The sequence below is a fragment of the Triplophysa rosa genome, linkage group LG7 (assembly GCF_024868665.1).
Source record: "Triplophysa rosa linkage group LG7, Trosa_1v2, whole genome shotgun sequence".
NCBI classification, from domain to species: Eukaryota; Metazoa; Chordata; class Actinopteri; order Cypriniformes; family Nemacheilidae; genus Triplophysa; species Triplophysa rosa.
In genome coordinates, this window is record NC_079896.1 from 26,830,209 (window position 1) to 26,848,713 (window position 18,505).

The following is an 18,505-nucleotide window of genomic DNA, read 5'->3' on the forward strand; positions in this document are numbered from 1 at the left end:
GACCGTTTTGCGGCTTTTGTCATTTTTCCTTTAAATTTGAAACGTGAATAAAAATTGTGACGATGTCATTGAGTGTTTCGAGGTCAACAATTACAGTATAAACAAAAAAGAACTCTATTCAGAATCAGCATCGACTGTCCGTCTGATCCAGAGCAAATGCTGCTCCCTCTAAAGTCAGTCCCATTTGGAACCCCTCCTGTCAAAAACAACAAAACATGAAGATAAGCCACAAGATTCATGAAAATGTGTGATGAATGTTATTTTGACAGGACACATGACGCTTAAAGTGATACTTCACCCAACAATTATCATTCTGTCATCATTTCCTCGCCTTCGAGTTGTTCCAAATCTGTACAAATGTCTTTGTTCTGATGAACACAGAGAAAGATATTTGGAAGAATGCTTGTAACCAGACAGATCTCGCCCCCCATTGACTCCCATAAAAATACTTTATCCTTTTTTTGTTCTGTTGAACATAAAAGAAGATATTTTGAAGAATGTAGGACAGCAAACAGTTCTGGGGCACTTTTGACAACCTTTGTATTTTTTCCTACTATGGGAGTCAATGGGGGGAAAAATCTGTCTGGTTATAAGCATTCTTCCAACTATCTTGTTCATCAGAACAAAGACATTTATACACATTTGGAACAACTCGAAGGTGAGTCAATGATGACAGAATTTTCATTTTGGGATGAAGTATCCCTTTAACATCCAGACAAAAATCTCTCAGACAAAGTTTGAGTAAATGATCACAGAATTTTGGGGTGAACTAAAGACTGAAATTCAATTTATACAAAATTCATGCACATAAATGTGAAAGTGTAAAACGCTGTGAAAAGACTCCAGAACACATAATGAAAGGTGAATGACAAATGAACATTAAATTACAAACCATCTCTGGCGCTGAGAGAGGCATTGAGAGGAAAAGAAGACATTAAGATTATTGAATTATTCTGGATTATTGGTTTAATAGACACAGACGTATAAATAACACGCTTGTTACAGGGTGAATGTCCTCAAAAACATCTCTAATCATGTGAGTTATTGTAGTCAGAATTAAGACACATTCAGTCAAACGCTGCTCACAGGATTTCTGTGATTTATCTGGGATGTCTGATGTCAGTCATGTTGGCTCTTATCTGCTGTTTCTTAATGACACATCGTTGACGTGATTTTCTTCCCATATTTGAGATTCTGTCTTAATTCTGCTTCAAACATGTGAACAACATCCAAAAATGTATTTACAACCTCCTTAGATTGGGACCATTTCTTTGATATAGCCTACTGTATAACAGTTTATCCTGATAACAAATAATATCAATCCATAAATCCTTCTTTAAAGCTGCTGTAAGTGATTTCTGCGACATTAATCGCAACACCTAAAAGGATTTTTGCTAAACAGGTTTGACAAACATTGAACTCCTTTTCTGTAGTTAAAAGAACAGGTATCGCCGCCGTAAACACATGCTCTTGGTTAACATTCTCAGACTGTTTCTGACAGTGATATCTATTTCATGTATGTGTAGTATTAAAAAAACTGTAGATGTGCCGACCTGCATCTCATCGAGTTTAGACTGAATGTCTGTTGTGAAGACCGCAGGTCCACAGATGAACGGATCGAACGGTTCTGCTCCGAACAAATCTATATCTACAACACAGACAGATAAACAAAATACTCAACAATCATCAGATGTCAGACTCGTTTTCACAGGGATAAATAAACAACTGACGTCAAACTAAAATGATTTGGATGACAGTGAATGTGAGATGGAATTAGGTCTTCATACAACATTCTCACTCCGTGTTTTAAACACATGAAACTCTAAAGCACATTTCTGTGGTGACATCCGGATGATTCTGCATGAATACATTGATGTGAGACTCTCACCTCTTTCTTTTGGAGATGAGATGCCGTTACAGTTGACTCGTTTTGTTATTGGAGATTCAGGGGTGAAGGGAATCATATCAAATATATCTGTGGAGGCCAATCGAGTCTGTACGCTTCCGGCCTGATGATGACACACAGAAAAATAATTTACTTTAGCGTTAGAAATTCTAAGTTTAGTATGTAAAATTCAGATTAAAGAGCGAAACTGGATGACAGTTAAAGTGCACATTAGAGCGCTGGAGTGATGGTGTGTTTTTGTAGGTGAACCTGGAGTCAATCAGATTTTTTTCCAGAAGTTTATCCATCAAGATGATCAAGAGACAATGTATTTGTATTTAACAACTTGTTAGCAATCGCCTTTTTTAAGACACGTCAAAGATTTCAAACAATCATGAGTGATGTATTACTGATAATATCTTGAGCTTGTGGTAACCACAGACTCTATTTCAGGCAGTTAAACCAAAAACTTCAGTTCAAAGGAACTGAAAGTCCCAAAAAGTAATTTCCAGGTTTTGTCCTCCATGAACCTGTCATCCCTGCAGCACTCTAGTGTTCGGTGTGTTGATCTAAAAGCAAGAACACGAGAGGTTTACGCGAGGTCGCGGCAGGATGAAGCCGCTGCTGGGCTGTGAGTGGGCGGGTTTAGCAGGAGGAGGAGTGAGCAAGCTTGCTGATTGGCTGGAGTCAGGTGAGCTGACAGGTGTCAGAGTGACAGGGGGCATCTCAAGGCTGGACAGTGAGGTGACATCATCATCACCACCACACCACGACAAGACAGACGCTCTCTGAAAAGTGTAAAGTCTATTAGACACACGCAGGTGCTGAGACACGGCACAGATAGACAGACTGGAGACAGATAGACAAATGAGACGAGTTCCAGAGAAGAGATAAACAAACACAAATACACCAATCCAGATTCAGTTGAATCATTGCAGCATTTCAACGGAATGAAACAAATGTCATTTCACAGTGAACACACCGATGAACAGCGAGAGTCCATCAGCTGATCCTCCAGTTCCTTCAGTTTCTTCTTCAGTTTGGAGTTCTCCATCTCCAAATCCTCAATCTTTCACAGGAATACATTTACAGTGGATATTAAAAATCACTCAATACACGTGTGATGATCATCCTACATAAGTATACTTAACCATTTACTGTAGTAAACTGTTATTAACCTTACCATAGTAAACATTGAAGTATACCACATTATTCACTACACTTCATTAAATTACTACAGTTAATGCTACACAATACTATAGTATACATTTAAAAGTGTTTTCATTCTTCATGAAATGTCTGTAATATATTTTCTGAAAAAGGACACCTTTTTTGCCTTGTCAAAAAAACCTATGCTCACAGCAACCCGTTTTGGTGTATGTCTCTTTAAATGCTAATGAGTTACTGTGCACCCCACCCCTCTTCCGTCCGTTATGTTGACACAATGCACATGTAGTGTTTCCCAACGCTGGTCCACGGGGCACACCTCCCAGAATGTTTTAGATTCAACCTGATTAAACCTCAGCTTGTAGTTGTGTTAATTATGGAGACTTTTTTGACCTTTTTACGCATTTGGCAGACGCATTTATCTAAAGCGACTTACATTTCATTATACTACACATTTGTTTGTAGTATGTAATAAGTAAACAGATTAATGGGCGGCAATATTATAATAAGAACCCCTTTCTATGTCACAAGCAAGGGGAGCGAAATCTGATCGGCTCGATTTCTAACATGCTTGCAGAGAAAAGCTCACCAAAACAAAGTTACTGGGTTCTTCTTTTTCAACATTTCTAAGTTGGTAGATGCACCAGGGACCCGATTATACGTAGAACTTAAACACAGAAAAAGTTGGATTTTTATCTGATGACCCCTTTAATATATAACGATACATTATATCATAGTAGTGTGTTACTACAAAAAACTACAGTAAAGTATACTACAGTTTACATTTGAAGTATGTTTTCATGTGGTACAGTATGTAAATGACATTTGACTGGAATGAGATGATGGTGAGTTATTTATGTGAGTAAATCTAATGCTGATTCTGTAGCTGCGCAAAACGTTCGCTCTGACAGATTCAAATCAATCTCAGCTACGCACAAAAAACTGAATTAAAGAAGAAAACATGGAGGAGGGGTGAGTTCACCCATCAGTGTCACAGCGTTTATCTATGACATCACTTCCTGTGAGCTGGCATGAATCTACTGTAAAGCGTCTTACAGTCATGTTTGGTGATCTTACTCGTTTCTGAAGGTTTCCGATCTGTTTTCTCGTCTCCACATCTTTTCCTCCAGACTCCAGGAATTTTTTGTAGGCCAGATCGAAGGCTTGTCCAATAGCAAGAGTGATCTCCTCAGCCTGGATGACATCAGCACACGTTTATAACGTCTGTTAAATATTACTGCATGTAGTCACACTTTACACGTTAAACGTACACATTTTTCACTGTCGAACACGTAACACAGATGCGTCTTCGTCTCAGGTTCTGTGCAAATAAAAGTAAATATTCTTTTGTCGGTCTTGTCGTCTGCGCAGAAGGACATGCGGTGAAGCTGACAGTTATGCTGGATCTCCTGGAAGAGAGAGAGCGAGATCACTGCTCACATCACATTTACTTCAGATCATCTTTATTTCATGACTCCTGAAAGACTCTCTGCAGCTCCTGACAGAACACAAGGGCGGTGTTGTGGACAAACACGTGTAATGACATTAATCACCTTTAATAATAGCTGAATGAGTTCAATCAGTCCAGTATTGAAGTGAAATCATTCCGTCAGTCGTGTTTGAAGCATTTAATGAGCACTAAATGTCTGAGAGATTTCATTTTCTGCTAAATTGCATTTGATTGCCGAGTCAGATCAGGAGCGAGGTTCATGCTCTGAATATTTTAATGTTCCCATAGAGTCTGAATTAGGTTTGTCACGCATGAAATGACATCAGCCATGAGCGTCTTTAACCTTTTGATAAAGATTAAACCAAATGAGATGAAGAAAACCTTGGTTTTTGAGTCCAGTATCGTCACACCGTATATTGAGATCTGAAGGTCCACTTTAGGTGTTTTCTGTCCCGCAGACTTCTTGATATGCCTCTGAAACTGAGAACAACAAAGATCATTCACCACAAGAGTGCACACTATAAAGAGTACACACTCTCAAGAGTGCACACTATCAGAAATAAACACTATCATAGAATGTGTCACTATCATAACACTATTAAGAATAAACACTATCAAGAGTGCATACTATAAAGAGTACACACTATAAAGAGTACACACTCTCAAGAGTGCACACTATCAGAAATAAACACTATCATAGAATGATAGTGTTATGAGTGTGTCACTATCATAACACTATTAAGATTAAACACTATCAAGAGTGAATGCGATTGAGAACACACACTGAAATATCAAGAGTGAACACTATCAAGAGTACACAATACACAGAGAGCACCCTATCAGGAATACACACTATCAAGGGGGCTAAATATACAGTATGTGCACACTGTCAACAGTCAAGACCCTCAAGAGTGCACACAATCAAGAATAAACACTGTCAAGAGTGCATGCGATTGAGAACACATACTGTAGTATCAACTGTTGTGAACACTATCAAGAATAAACACTCTCAAGAGTGAACACTATGAAGACAAACACGATCAACTTTTAACGCTAGAGCAAGGGTATTAAGCAGGCACTCTATTAGGATTATGCACTTTTAAAAGCGCACACTATCAAGGGAAGTACAGGTAGAGTTAGAGGTGTTGTCAGACATCATCAGGTTCAGTGAGATTGAGTTCCTGGACTCAGTGACCTGCAGAGAGTCGAACTGGATTCGATGAATCTCACACACAGTGTACTTCACACTTCTGATGGACTTGAGGTTTACTTCAGTCAATGTTGATCAGGTGAAGAAGCATGCGCATCTCTTTTCTTCATGCACAGATTACTGATTTAATCATGATTTTCTGACAGGCTTGTGTTCACTCTCATAAACTTTATGTCTGTTAAATGGACTGTGGAAGAAACTTTTGTCTATTACACTGTCTGTAGATTGACATTTCATTAACACGGCCGTCTCCGGCTCATAAACACAGAATGAGGAAACTGTAAGCACTTTTTATGGGCCATAAACGTTTAGAACAGCGTACCTTCAGCTTTCTGACGGCCACTCGCACCATATCTGTGCCTTTGGGCTGCTCCACTTCTGTGATACCCAAAAACTACACAAAACACAACATCACAACTATTTACATTCTGTATTTCATGCTTTTTTCCTGAATGACATGACAGTACATTCAAAGTTATGCATGTTTGTGTGTTCCCTGAGAATCAAATCTGGCACCTTCTTATCCTTACAGTATATACATATTGACACTTGTTCACAGGCATTTCTGCCTCATTATTACAAACACGTGCATTATTTCTCTAATAATTCAACAGCCCGTCATCAGTTATTGCTGATATGATCTACACTTCTTTATAAGTGTGTAATCCCATCTGTCTCCAGAAATATCATACGCTGTGCTGTGCTGACTGCCCGTGATGAGAGAGTGTGATGATGAAGGTCACAGAAGAACACTGCAGCAGTTTCAGCGGGTCAGGTTCTTTCTCACACACACGCACGCACGCACACACACACACACACACGTGAATTTGCAGTGTATGTCCGTGACTTGTCAGTGTGTGCGTGTACATCAATGTGTGTGAAAACCAGTCTGAGTTTTGGTGAGGACGAGAGTAAAGCGAGGCACGGCGCGTCACTGATGGATGGCCAGCTCTTTGTTAGGTCGTGTGTTTGAGAGCTCCGCGGTCTCTCCCTCCGCCCGCAGACACATCACACATTTCTTTGTTTGTCACAATGTGTTTTTTTGTGTTCCTACTCATTGGCACATACTGCTGAAGCCTGTAAGAGCGTAGGGGTGACCTGACATTTTTGTTTTAAGCCTATTTGGCTGATTGTGTTTTGTTAGGGAGTTAGCTAATGTGTTTGTATTTCCTTTTGTCGTGTTCTAGGTTAGTTATGTTATGGGTTTTCTTTATTAGTCTCATTTTTGTTGTTGTTTTGGCCTTGGGTCACCCTAAAGTTACTGCTCTCTATATTCACTTACTGACGTTTCAAATAAATATCCAGACTTCATTATGGTGTCCTCTTCCTTTTATTTGTGACCCTGGACAACAAAATCAGTCTTATGGGTCAATTTTTCGAAATTGAGATCTTTACATAATCTGAAAGCTGAATAAATAAACTTTCTATAGATATATGAGTTGTTAGATTAGGACAATATCTGGCTGAGATACAACCGTTTAAAACTCTGGAATCTGAGAGCGCAAAAAAAATCAGAATATTGAGAAAATTGCCTTTGAATTTGTTAATCAGGGGCACTGTGGCAGACCGTCCACTCACAAAAATAAAGTTTTTATATATTTACGGTAGGAAATTCACAAAATATCTTCATGAAACATGATCTTTACTTAATATCCTAATGATTTTTGGCATAAAAGAAAAATCGATAATTTTGACCCACACAATGTATTTTTGTCTTTTACTAAAAATGTTCCCGTGCTACTTAAGACTGGTTTTGTGATCCAGGGTCACATTTGGTCTGCTGGCTGTGGGCAGAGTCCGCTACATAGAAAAACATATCGCGTCCTTCGTTCCAATAGACGGGATGTAATAATGTGCAGACATGTATGTTTCTGTATCATCAGTAAACTCGCAGACATTCGCAGAAATAAAGTGTATGAAACAGTACCTTTGCATTATACACAACATGACTTTGCACCAGAGCCTCGGGTGTGTGCATGCTCGCTTTATCTGCATCAAAACACAGAGAAAAGCACAAGAATTCACAGGTAGAAAATAAATAGATGACAAACAGTAGAAATCATATATTCTGAAGTGTTAAGAGCATCACTACACAACATCAAGTTTAAGATATAATCACTCATTCTCAATAAAGTAATGAAGTCTGTCAAAAGTGTGTTGTGGTAAATCATACAGCCTACTTCATCACATCCCATTCTTACACATTTGTTTTAGTGAAATACTGTGTATACATGTAAAGACCGATACCTCAACACACACACGAGACATTTACACACATATTATGATGATATAATCATAATTTGTTAATATTATATTATTATTATTATGACCTCTGATAGAGAGAGAGAGAGAGAGAGAGAGACACACGAGACACTTTCTCATGATATTTATATGCACAATGACTCTCTATACACTCACACAGGTTATTAACAAAACCTTTCAACTATTCTTTATCTTGATACCACAAAACTCTTTCTTATGGCAAACGCTGCAACTGATTTAAGGAGGAAAAATAAATACACACAGGCTTTCAGTGTCTACATTATAAAACAAATGCCAGAAATAAAGGTGATTTCGGTGAAGTTTTGAAACAATAAAAGACTGATGTAAAAGAGTGAAGGTTCATTGGTCTTTGAACTCGTAGACAGTAAAGAGGGAGTGAAGTAAACAGATCCATTTTTGGCATCAGTCTTTATGTCTGTGAAAGATCACAGCACCGCTGGACGTCTCACACATCAGAATGAAAGGTCAGTTTGTTATTCTGTCACCCACTGGCTTATACACATAAAGGCTAAACATTCAAACAATGAACATGGGGCAGGTCACATTCAAATCTGTTAAAATACTGTACAATCAACATTCTTATCACAATGCTACTGTACATTTATTTAACTCACAAACACAGTTTCAGCTGGAGGGCACATGACAGAATAAATGTTTGCAATTTATCTATTTTCTATATTTGAATATTACAATTTTATGTTGCTTCAGAGAGAAAGAAAACCTTAGACAGTTACTTCTGAGCAAAGATAAACGAACTTCAACCACCTTAGACAGCTAAACCAACATAAACCATCTTAACAAGCTAAACCAGATTGAGGCAGCTAAACCAGCTTTAACCAGCTAAATGAACTTCATCCACCATAGACAGCTAAACCAACATAACCAGCATAACCAGCTAAACCAGATTGAATCAGCTAAACCATCTTAAACCAGCTAAACGAAATTCAACCATATTTGACAGCTAAACTAGCATGAACCAGATTGAGTCAGCTAAACCGGTTTAAACCAGCTAAACAAACTTTAACCACCTTAGACAGCTAAACCAACATAAACCAGATTGAGTCAGCTAAACCAGATTGAATCAGCTAAACAAGCTTAAACCAGCTAAACGAAATTCAACCACCTTTGACAGCTAGACCAACATCAACCAGATTGAGTCAGCTAAACCAGTTAAAACCAGCTAAACAAACTTTAACCACCTTGGACAGCTAAACCAACATAAACCAGCTTGACGAGCTAAACCAGATTGAGTCAGCTAAACCAGTTTAAACCAGCTAAATGAACTTCAACCACCTTAGACAGCTAAACCAGATTGAGTCAGCTAAACCAGCTTAAACCAGCTAAACGAACTTCAACCACCTTAGACAGCTAAACCAATATAAACCAGATTGAGGCAGCTAAACCTGTCACAGAGATGATGGAGGACCCAAAAGCGACAGCAGATGAACGCAACAGTTTATTGAATAAGGAAACCAGACAGTCTGCCGTTCCGGCCGGCGCAGGTGGGTGCAGAACTGGAAGGAACTCAGGAGGCAAAGGCAGGTCTCTCAAATGTGTAGACCAGCAGAACAGGCAGCAGACGGGTGGAGTGAAGCGAGCGCTAATCCTGGCCAGCAAGCTCTCTCTCGCTCACAACGACAGGACTTGGCACACACAGGCAGCAGGGCGACTGGACAGAGAACAGACCTGAAGCCACAGACACGACTGGACTAAACTAGACCGGATTAACTAAGACTCTTGCAGAACTGAATAGCATTCTGTAACAATGTCACAATAATCTGGCAAAGAAGCTGCGGGAACAGCAGAGTAAAGTAGCAGAGAAAATCGAGGTAAGAGAGAACAGGTGCGAGGTGATTTAGCGATAACGCCGATGGCGATAGGGGACAGCTGAGTCTAAGTAACTAAATTTAAAAAATCAAACCCGGCTCAAGACAAAACCACCTTAAACCAACTGAACCAACCCAAACCATCTTAAACCAGCCAAAGAAACATAAACCAGATTAAACTATTTTATTTCAACCACCCTATGAACTATGGACTATTTTAGGCTGGTTTGGGATGTGCTTTTAAGCAAAGCCGGTTTCTATCAGATTTGACTGTGTAATAATATGACATTTACATTAACTGAACAAAAGTACCAAAAACACATTTAGGATGATGAGATGAACAATTTATTTTCTAATCTCACTGCAGAGTTACGAAATATTGAAATCAAGCCACCAGCGCTGCATCTGCCCACAGAGATAAACTCCACAAACCTGTGCTGTGACCTCACGACCATCAGCGTTAATAAAGCATCCGACCGGAGCATCACCATCAACCATCACCTGTGTCACATACAGGATGAATCCTCATCTGTGTGTGTGTGTGTGTGTGTGGGAAGGGTAAACCCTACGGTATGGGGACAAAATGACATTTTTTGGTCCCCATGAGGAAACAAGCTTATAAATCATACAGAATGAACTTTAGTGAAAATGTAAAAGAGCAGACAGTTGTGTGTGATTGTTAGGGTTAGGGGGAGGGAATATGATACACAGTTTGTACAGTATAAAAACCATTGTGTCTATGGAATGTCCCCATAAAACATGGAAACCCAACATGTGTGTGTGTGTGTGTGCAGATAGTACCAGTGCCAGAAAACAACCTCTGAAAACCTGATGTGTGAGGGTTATACATCAATATTTAGTGTCTTTTTAGCGAGCTTTCATGAGGTGTCTTGTCATTTTCCCCAAAAGATGTCTTAAAAAAGGAAACCCTGTGAGGTTTGGAGAGTGAGCTAAAATTCCTGGGATTTGGATTCCTCATGAAGCCCTTTTGTGTATCAGAACACGTTCATACAGTATTATGATGCCTTCACTCTTGTGTGGTGCAGACTCCATTACAGTACGTTTTCATTTCATCCGCGTACAAGTATCTTTACTTTATCAGAGTGTTTTAACTTAGGAAAAATGCTATCCAATTTTACTCCACTACATTTCATAAATACATGTTGTTTTTAATTTACCTTTCATATTAGGTGCATTCAAAATCTAGCACTTTTACTCAAGTAAAATACTTAAGTAAATGCAATAAAGTATTATGTAGATGTTTATTGAGCCGAAGTATAAAAGGTAAATAAAAACAAAATGTATACTGTATATGAAATGCAGTGAAGTAAAAATCTTCCAAAGTAAAACCACACATTTAATTAAAAATAATTAAAGGGACAGTTCATCCAAAATGAAAAAGCTGTCATCATTTACTCGTGTCATTTCAGACCTGTATAAATGACTTTGTTCTGATTCTGATGAACACAGAGAAAGATATTTGGAAGAATGTTAGTTATTTTCAGTTCCGGGACATCATTGACTACCATAGAAGAAACTATGAAGTGGTAGTCGAAGGTGCCCGAGAACAGTTTGTTTTCCTAAATTCTTCAATATATCTCATTATGTGTTCAACAGAACAAAAACAATAAAAAAAATTCTTCCATGGTAGTGAACGGACAGTTGCTAACATGCTTCGAAATATCCTTCTCCGTGTTCATCGGAACAAAGAAATGTATACATTTATATACATTTTTAAAGTAAATGATGACAGAATTTTTATTTTCAGGTGAACTGTCCCTTTTAGTACTGTCCAGTAGACCTACACATCCATCCGCATCAGTCAAGCTGATTTATGCAAGCGGACATTCACTTACCTTTTCTCCTGTTAAAAGCTCTGTTCATTCTGCAGATTTCACGATCTTCCAATGAGACGCCACCTAGAATAAAATCACAGAGAATAACTGTGAAAGAGCCAAACAATTCATTTGTCAAATGAAAAGATCCGTGGCTACACGAGGTGTTTCAGGCAGGTCTGGGTGAGCATTCGCTTTTACATAGAATGACTCTTTTGTTCCCACACTTTCATTTCTGCAATCATATGTGTCTAATACATGCATGAGCGACTTATAACACACCAAAGACACAGAAAAACATGCATTCGTGCCATATGACCCCTTTAATATTCTGAATAACTGAGATGAGAATCTCAGAGACACTTCATGTTGAGTTCACTTTCAGCTCGACTGTGCCGCCAATTAGCACACAATGTGTCCGTCTGGAGTGCTGAAGACACAGGAGCTTCCTCGCACACATTGTTCTGTATGTACTAAGATTTCTGTGGTTCAGAACATTTTCACCTTCGATTCCCACTTCTGCTGTGAAACGTCTGGATAATGTTGAACAGAAGTTGATGGATCAAACCAAACACTCTCAGAAACAAACTCATTTTGAGGCTGATCCTCCAACATAAGAACAGATTAAACAACTGACATGTCACCAACACAAATCAATCTCACCGGCTTTCCATGCAAAGCGCATCATCTGCTGGTTTAATACAATTACTTGAAATAATTACTTTCAATGTCAACTTTCACTAATATAAAAGCTTTGCTGGTGAGTGTCCGGAGCGTCCGGCTGGTGCTGCTCGGTTCAATAACTCAATAACAGAAGTCAAGTGTTCTCAATGAAACCCTGAAGAACAACAGCAGAGAGAATCTTCCCGTTCTCACATCCCATTGATCTGAAGAGCAGAAAGAACCCGCAGCACAAAACACTTCAGTCTGTCAATCATCAAACATCCTCGGAGAGAAAAAACAGAAGAATAAGAATCCGAACGGATCAGAAATAGAAGGTGAGCACAAGAGAGAAGGCCAATATTACACTGTGCGCTTTATAACAGCTGAGGGTGATGTGGCACGAGTCATTAAACCCCCTCAGCTGTTATAAAGCGCACTGTAACCCACTGCTTCACACGGCTTATTGCTTTTATAAAAGGGTTGTTCCATATGTGCAGCAAGGTTTCATCAAATAAAGTCAATAAAATGATATTTAGGCGATGTAATGCGATCAGCCGTTATAAATCGGTGTATTTTATAACGGCTTAGAACTCGGCTCAGCCAATCAGAATCAAGGACCAGAACAGACCTTTTTATAATCTCATTTGCATCATCTTTCATCAGGATAAACATCACATGAGAGTGAATCACTGCTGGACATAAAGTGAAGTGATTCATCAGGATCAAAGTCAAGACATGTCACAGTCACAGCAGATGATCTTTAGGATATAGACTTTAATGTTTACAGCGTTGTCATCAGCTGATAGAAAGACATTCAGCTTTACAAGGAATGTTATCAAGAGAATGACCACTTCTGGTCATCTGGAATCATTCACAGTACGTCCAGGACTGAGAGGGAAGTGTGTCTTTTTCGACTATTGCTTCCGACTTAAAGAAAACACTCTGCACTGATGACAGATTCAGTTTTATATGTGAATGATATTCATGCTCTCGTTCACATATAAAACTGAATCTGTCATCAGTGCAGAGTGTTTTCTTTAAGTCGGAAGCAATAGTCGAAAAAGACCCACTTCCCTCTCAGTCCTGGACGTACTGTGAATGATTTGTGGAAATAAACACAAATTGACACACATTTCTGCTCCTGTAAGCTCTGCATCTGTATCAATCCATCACAAATTCATTCTTAAAGTGACGGACACACTGCTGCTCATGATGGAGCGGTACTGAAACATAACAGATGAGACGTCATCCAGAGGGAAAGACCGATAAAGTGATCCAGAAAAACACTGCTCACATGTCTGCTGGAAACAGATAACCGGCACGGGTTGAGTTTTGGATGCTGGTGTCCATAACACTTCTCTGGGCTTCTTCATAAAGAGTGTTGGTCAGCTTTCATAAACAGCACGTTTATACTGGTACACCAGTTAAAACCCCAACAAACCAGTATGCATCCACAAAAGGCTCTGCTGACGCTGAAGTTAGTTGCACAAGAGTACTGCACGATTTAGGGTGACCATACGTGCCATTTTTCCCGGACACGTCCTGGCCAGGACTACACGTGCGTCTTCCGGAGGTCGTGTTTGTCCACCGCATACGTAGTTAAAAAAACATCATGAAATCAACATTTATGTCTCTTAAGACGTATAACCATTGTAGTTTCATTCTTACCTTGACATACAACGGTTGCTTTTCTGGGTAACACTTTACATTAGGGTTCCCTTCATAAAGCATTTGTAAATGTGTTCATTAATGATTAATAAGTCCTTTACAAATGCATTATAAAGCAGTTATAACTAAATACCTGCCAAATAGTGAGCCATTTTTAACTCGCATGTTATAAATGCTTAATAAATGTATTTATTTGCAAAATAGGCTGTCAGACTGGAGACTGTAGGGTGTTATGTTGGTTTTTCATGAATGGTTCACATGAATCCACTATATTAAGACACACTTTCATGGTTTGCTAACATTTATAACTCAACATTTTTTTCAAGTTTGGTGTTTTGAAGTTGTGAATGAATACTTCACAGGCATCCACTTTTCTTTAAAGTGCACTTTCATGGGCTGTCAGTACATCTAAATGTATGACTCACATCAGAGGTGTAGCCTTGTGAGCATTCTGTTTCTACAATAAATAATAACTAAATGTTTTCTGGTTTTGATTAACTATTGGAAGTAATTGAATCATTAATAAATCATCGTAAACAAACAAGTCTACAACAACCTTTGTGCATTTAGTGTATTTGTTAATGACTTATTAATCATTAATGAACACATTTATAAATGCTTTATGAAGGGAACCTTAATGTAAAGTGTTACCCTTTTCTGAAATTAAACCTGAAATAATAAACCTCGATGACATATGCGGTGGACAAATGCGACCTCCGGAGGACGCATCCAAAATCCTGGCCAGGACGTGTCCGGGAAAAATGTCACGTGTGGTCACCCTAGCATGAATTAATTTATCCATAACAGAAGAAAAGACATAGCCCATCAATTTAATGCATGTTAAAGAGAAAACGGCCAAGAACAATTGCACGGTTTGGTCATGATATTATGATTCATCTACGCCGCTACAAAAATATGAATAAATCAGGCAAATGAGTTTTACATTAGACGTATGAAGACCAAATGAGATGTGCTGCTCTGTGAAGCATATAATCTCATTATCAGGAAAAATAAAAATAAAAATGACAATTAGACTTTAAATCAGCCGACGGTCGTCCCTTCAAGACATCTCAGAAGAACCTTCAAAGACAGACAAAGAGTTTAATCATCTGAAATCTATTCTACACATTCAAGTATCTACACATGACAATAATGTTAGCTGTGTGACATGTTTTAATCTAAAGTTTAAGCTAAAGAACAATATTTACGGTTTAATAAAACAAATCATTTGCACCTTTCAAACACAAAACATTGAATGAGATTGTGTGTGTGCTGACATTTAGGAGGTGAATCAGTCTGTGGATCTACAGTACACAATCATACACACGCATGCACGCACGCGCACACACACACACACACACACACACACACACATGCGCACAGGCACACACGCACAGGCACACACGCACAGGCACGCACACGCACGCACACGCACACACACACACAGGCACGCACAGGCACGCACACGCACACACACACAGGCACGCACAGGCATGCACACACCACCATGTATTTGTAACAGGCAGCACAGGCATGACACACACAAGCGCGCAGCACAGGCCAACACGCACAGGCAACAGGCACACAGTTTTCGTTTTTTGCTAGGACACACGCAACGCCACGCACAACGCACACAAACACATACAGACACAGGCCACACACACATCAGGCAACACAATGTTTCAGGACTGAATAACACACACACACAACAGCAACTGCGATGCGCACCACACTACACACACACACAGACACGCACACAGACACGCACACACAGACACGCACACAGACACGCACACACAGACACGCACACACACAGACACACACACGCACACACTCACTCACACACAGGCACACACAGACACACACGCGTACACAGACACACACACAGACACACACACGCACACACACACATGCACAAAGACACGTACACACATGCACACACACATACAGACTCGCGCACAGACACACGCACAGACACACGCACAGACACACGCACACACATGCACAGCCACGAACGCACGCACGCACACACACACACACACACACACGTACACACTGTTGTATTGGATTGGAGGATACTTTGCGGTTTAAGATATTTTTGTTGTACGCCATGAGTTTTGTGATTTGAATGATCAACACAACAACAGGCACACATGCACACAGCCACACATTACGTAACAGGCACACAACCACACACAACACCACACGAACACACACATGACACACACGGCCGATTGAGGCTATGTTGTGTGACTGAGATTTTACACGCACAAATCACACCACACACACACCCCCAAGCACACCAGTACACACAGCGCAACACAAGGCACAACCAGGCACACCAGCACAACAGGCACACACACAGGTCACACATCGCACACATGCACACACACCACAGGGTTAACACACACACAGGCAAACACACACAGGCACACCACGCAAACAGGCACACAACAAAGGCAACACCGGCCAAACAAGCACCACACACACAGACAACACCACACAGCTTGGGTTTTCGCGACCACACAGATGTGTTCTCAGGGCGAACACTGGCGCACACACAGGGCCACTCACACGCGCACACACCGCGCACAAAACGAGCGCTAAGAACACGCGCACTTCACACACACCTGAGGGGTAAATGTATAGTTAGAGATGGATGGTTGGCCAGTTGTTCGCGTATTTTTGGGTGTGATTGTTGTTGTACTGGTAGTAGCACAAGTCCTATAGGTAAGTTAATAATGTCAAGTGGGTGTTGATGGTCACACATGTATCACTTGTAGACACGCACGCACACAAACACACACACGCACACACAACACACACGCACGCACACACACACACACCACACAACACACGCACACAACACACACGCACACACACACCCACACACACACACACACACACACACACACACACACAGCACACACACACACACACACACACACACACACACACACACACACACACACACGCCAACACACACACACACCACACACACGCACGCACACACACACACACACACACACCACGCACCACACAACACTCACACACGCACACACACACACACACACACACACACAGGCACACACACGTGCAGCAGTGTTTACTCACGACAAGACAAAGCACTATAGAATAATGAAGCTTCTTGATAAATCTCAGCCGCTGACTACCAGCACATGTTTTTATAATTTTGCTGTAATCTTCATGGCTGTTTCAACACGATAAGGATTTCCCCGGTGAAACTTCTCCAGTCTCTTTAAATATGCTCATATTTTACTGTCAGGCATTGATTTCATTCCCTCCAGCATCTCAAGGACGGACCAAACCACTTTCAGTCACACGCCTTGTTTTTCTGTAAATGAATCTGAACGAGTGTGAATCTGATGTTCAAGTGCTGCTGTCAGGGCTGATGGAGTTGAACACTTCTGCCAACAGACTAACAGCTTGTTCTTGTTTACCAAAGCATCCTCAGGTAATGAGATCTAATGAAGAAACAAACGTCTGCTGCAAGTAAACAAGACGTGAAGTTCAGAGTCTAGTCCACTCTTCATTACAACTTGTCCTCATCATCATTAATATTATTAGCAGCTTTTTAAGCAAAGAAACAAAGAAACAAACAAAGAAACACTCCATTTGTCTATGTGAGTAAAATACATCATCAATCTGTTGTTCCATTTCATCTGATGACCAAAATAAAACATGACATCTGACCTTTTCTCTCAACAACACTCACAGTGTATGACAAAATCCAGTTTATTTTTAATTCTTTAAAGAAATGAATTGCAATTTCTTGAGCAGAAGACTACACAGAGCACATATACAGTACATAAATGTCTTCATATGATCTCTGAGGTGCAGTCGGCTTTCTGCTCTCTTCTAATGAGACACATTCTGGAGACTGAAGCTTCTGCTCGTAATGTGTTGTTGGTTTGTATTTTACCTTTCATGAGGTGAAGACAAACACAATCATTTCTGTTTAATGAGCTTGTTTTTCTCACCAACACACCAAAACAAACCCCGTCTCAACATGAAACAAACAACAACAGACGTCTGTGCGCGCCGGCAGCAATATCAAGGTTACGTCAAAGAGCAAATGGCCACAATTTATCATTCACCGCCTCCGATCATGAAAAGACCAACGCCAGATAAAACAGTCTGGAACAAAATCTCTATAATACCTCACACACAGTAAATAACCAAGGCAAAGGGTAAAGTACAGCGCACAGCTAATGTGTTGTATTATAAGCAAATCATCTGAACTTAAGAGATTTAATAACATTTTAAGCATTCAAGGTTTACTTAGAAAAAGCAAGTCAAAATACTTTCATGTCATATACATACTGTACAAGTACATGCCAAATGTTCTTAAATGCTTCTCCGCAGACAAGACAAAAACATCTCACATGGATTTTGTATCTGAAACATACAAAAATGCTCAGAAAAAAACAATAAAGGTTCCGCTCTAGATATGTAAGGGTGTGAAAACTTCAGATCATGGTTATAGTGAACAACATA

At 39.9% G+C, this 18,505-nt stretch overlaps 1 protein-coding gene across 4 annotated transcripts in view; it reads right to left on the minus strand.

Moving 5' to 3' along the window:
* Positions 1-81: 81 nt before the first annotated feature.
* The window catches only part of gulp1b (GULP PTB domain containing engulfment adaptor 1b), a 31,465-nt gene continuing 13,041 nt past the window's right edge, over positions 82-18,505 (minus strand). For 2 of the 4 annotated variants that reach the window (XM_057337473.1, XM_057337475.1), the window contains exons 2-12: positions 11,678-11,740; positions 7,640-7,701; positions 6,035-6,106; positions 4,884-4,982; positions 4,324-4,461; positions 4,130-4,246; positions 2,868-2,954; positions 2,482-2,673; positions 1,889-2,009; positions 1,554-1,648; positions 85-196 (exon numbers count right to left, since the gene is read on the minus strand). In XM_057337473.1, coding sequence (XP_057193456.1) covers positions 125-196; positions 1,554-1,648; positions 1,889-2,009; positions 2,482-2,673; positions 2,868-2,954; positions 4,130-4,246; positions 4,324-4,461; positions 4,884-4,982; positions 6,035-6,106; positions 7,640-7,701; positions 11,678-11,740 — 1,118 coding nt within the window. In that variant the 3' untranslated portion in view covers positions 85-124. Of the gene's footprint in view, positions 197-892; positions 904-1,553; positions 1,649-1,888; positions 2,010-2,481; positions 2,674-2,867; positions 2,955-4,129; positions 4,247-4,323; positions 4,462-4,883; positions 4,983-6,034; positions 6,107-7,639; positions 7,702-11,677; positions 11,741-18,505 lie in introns of all 4 variants that reach the window. The other 2 variants (XM_057337474.1, XM_057337476.1) reach the window with 2 other exon arrangements.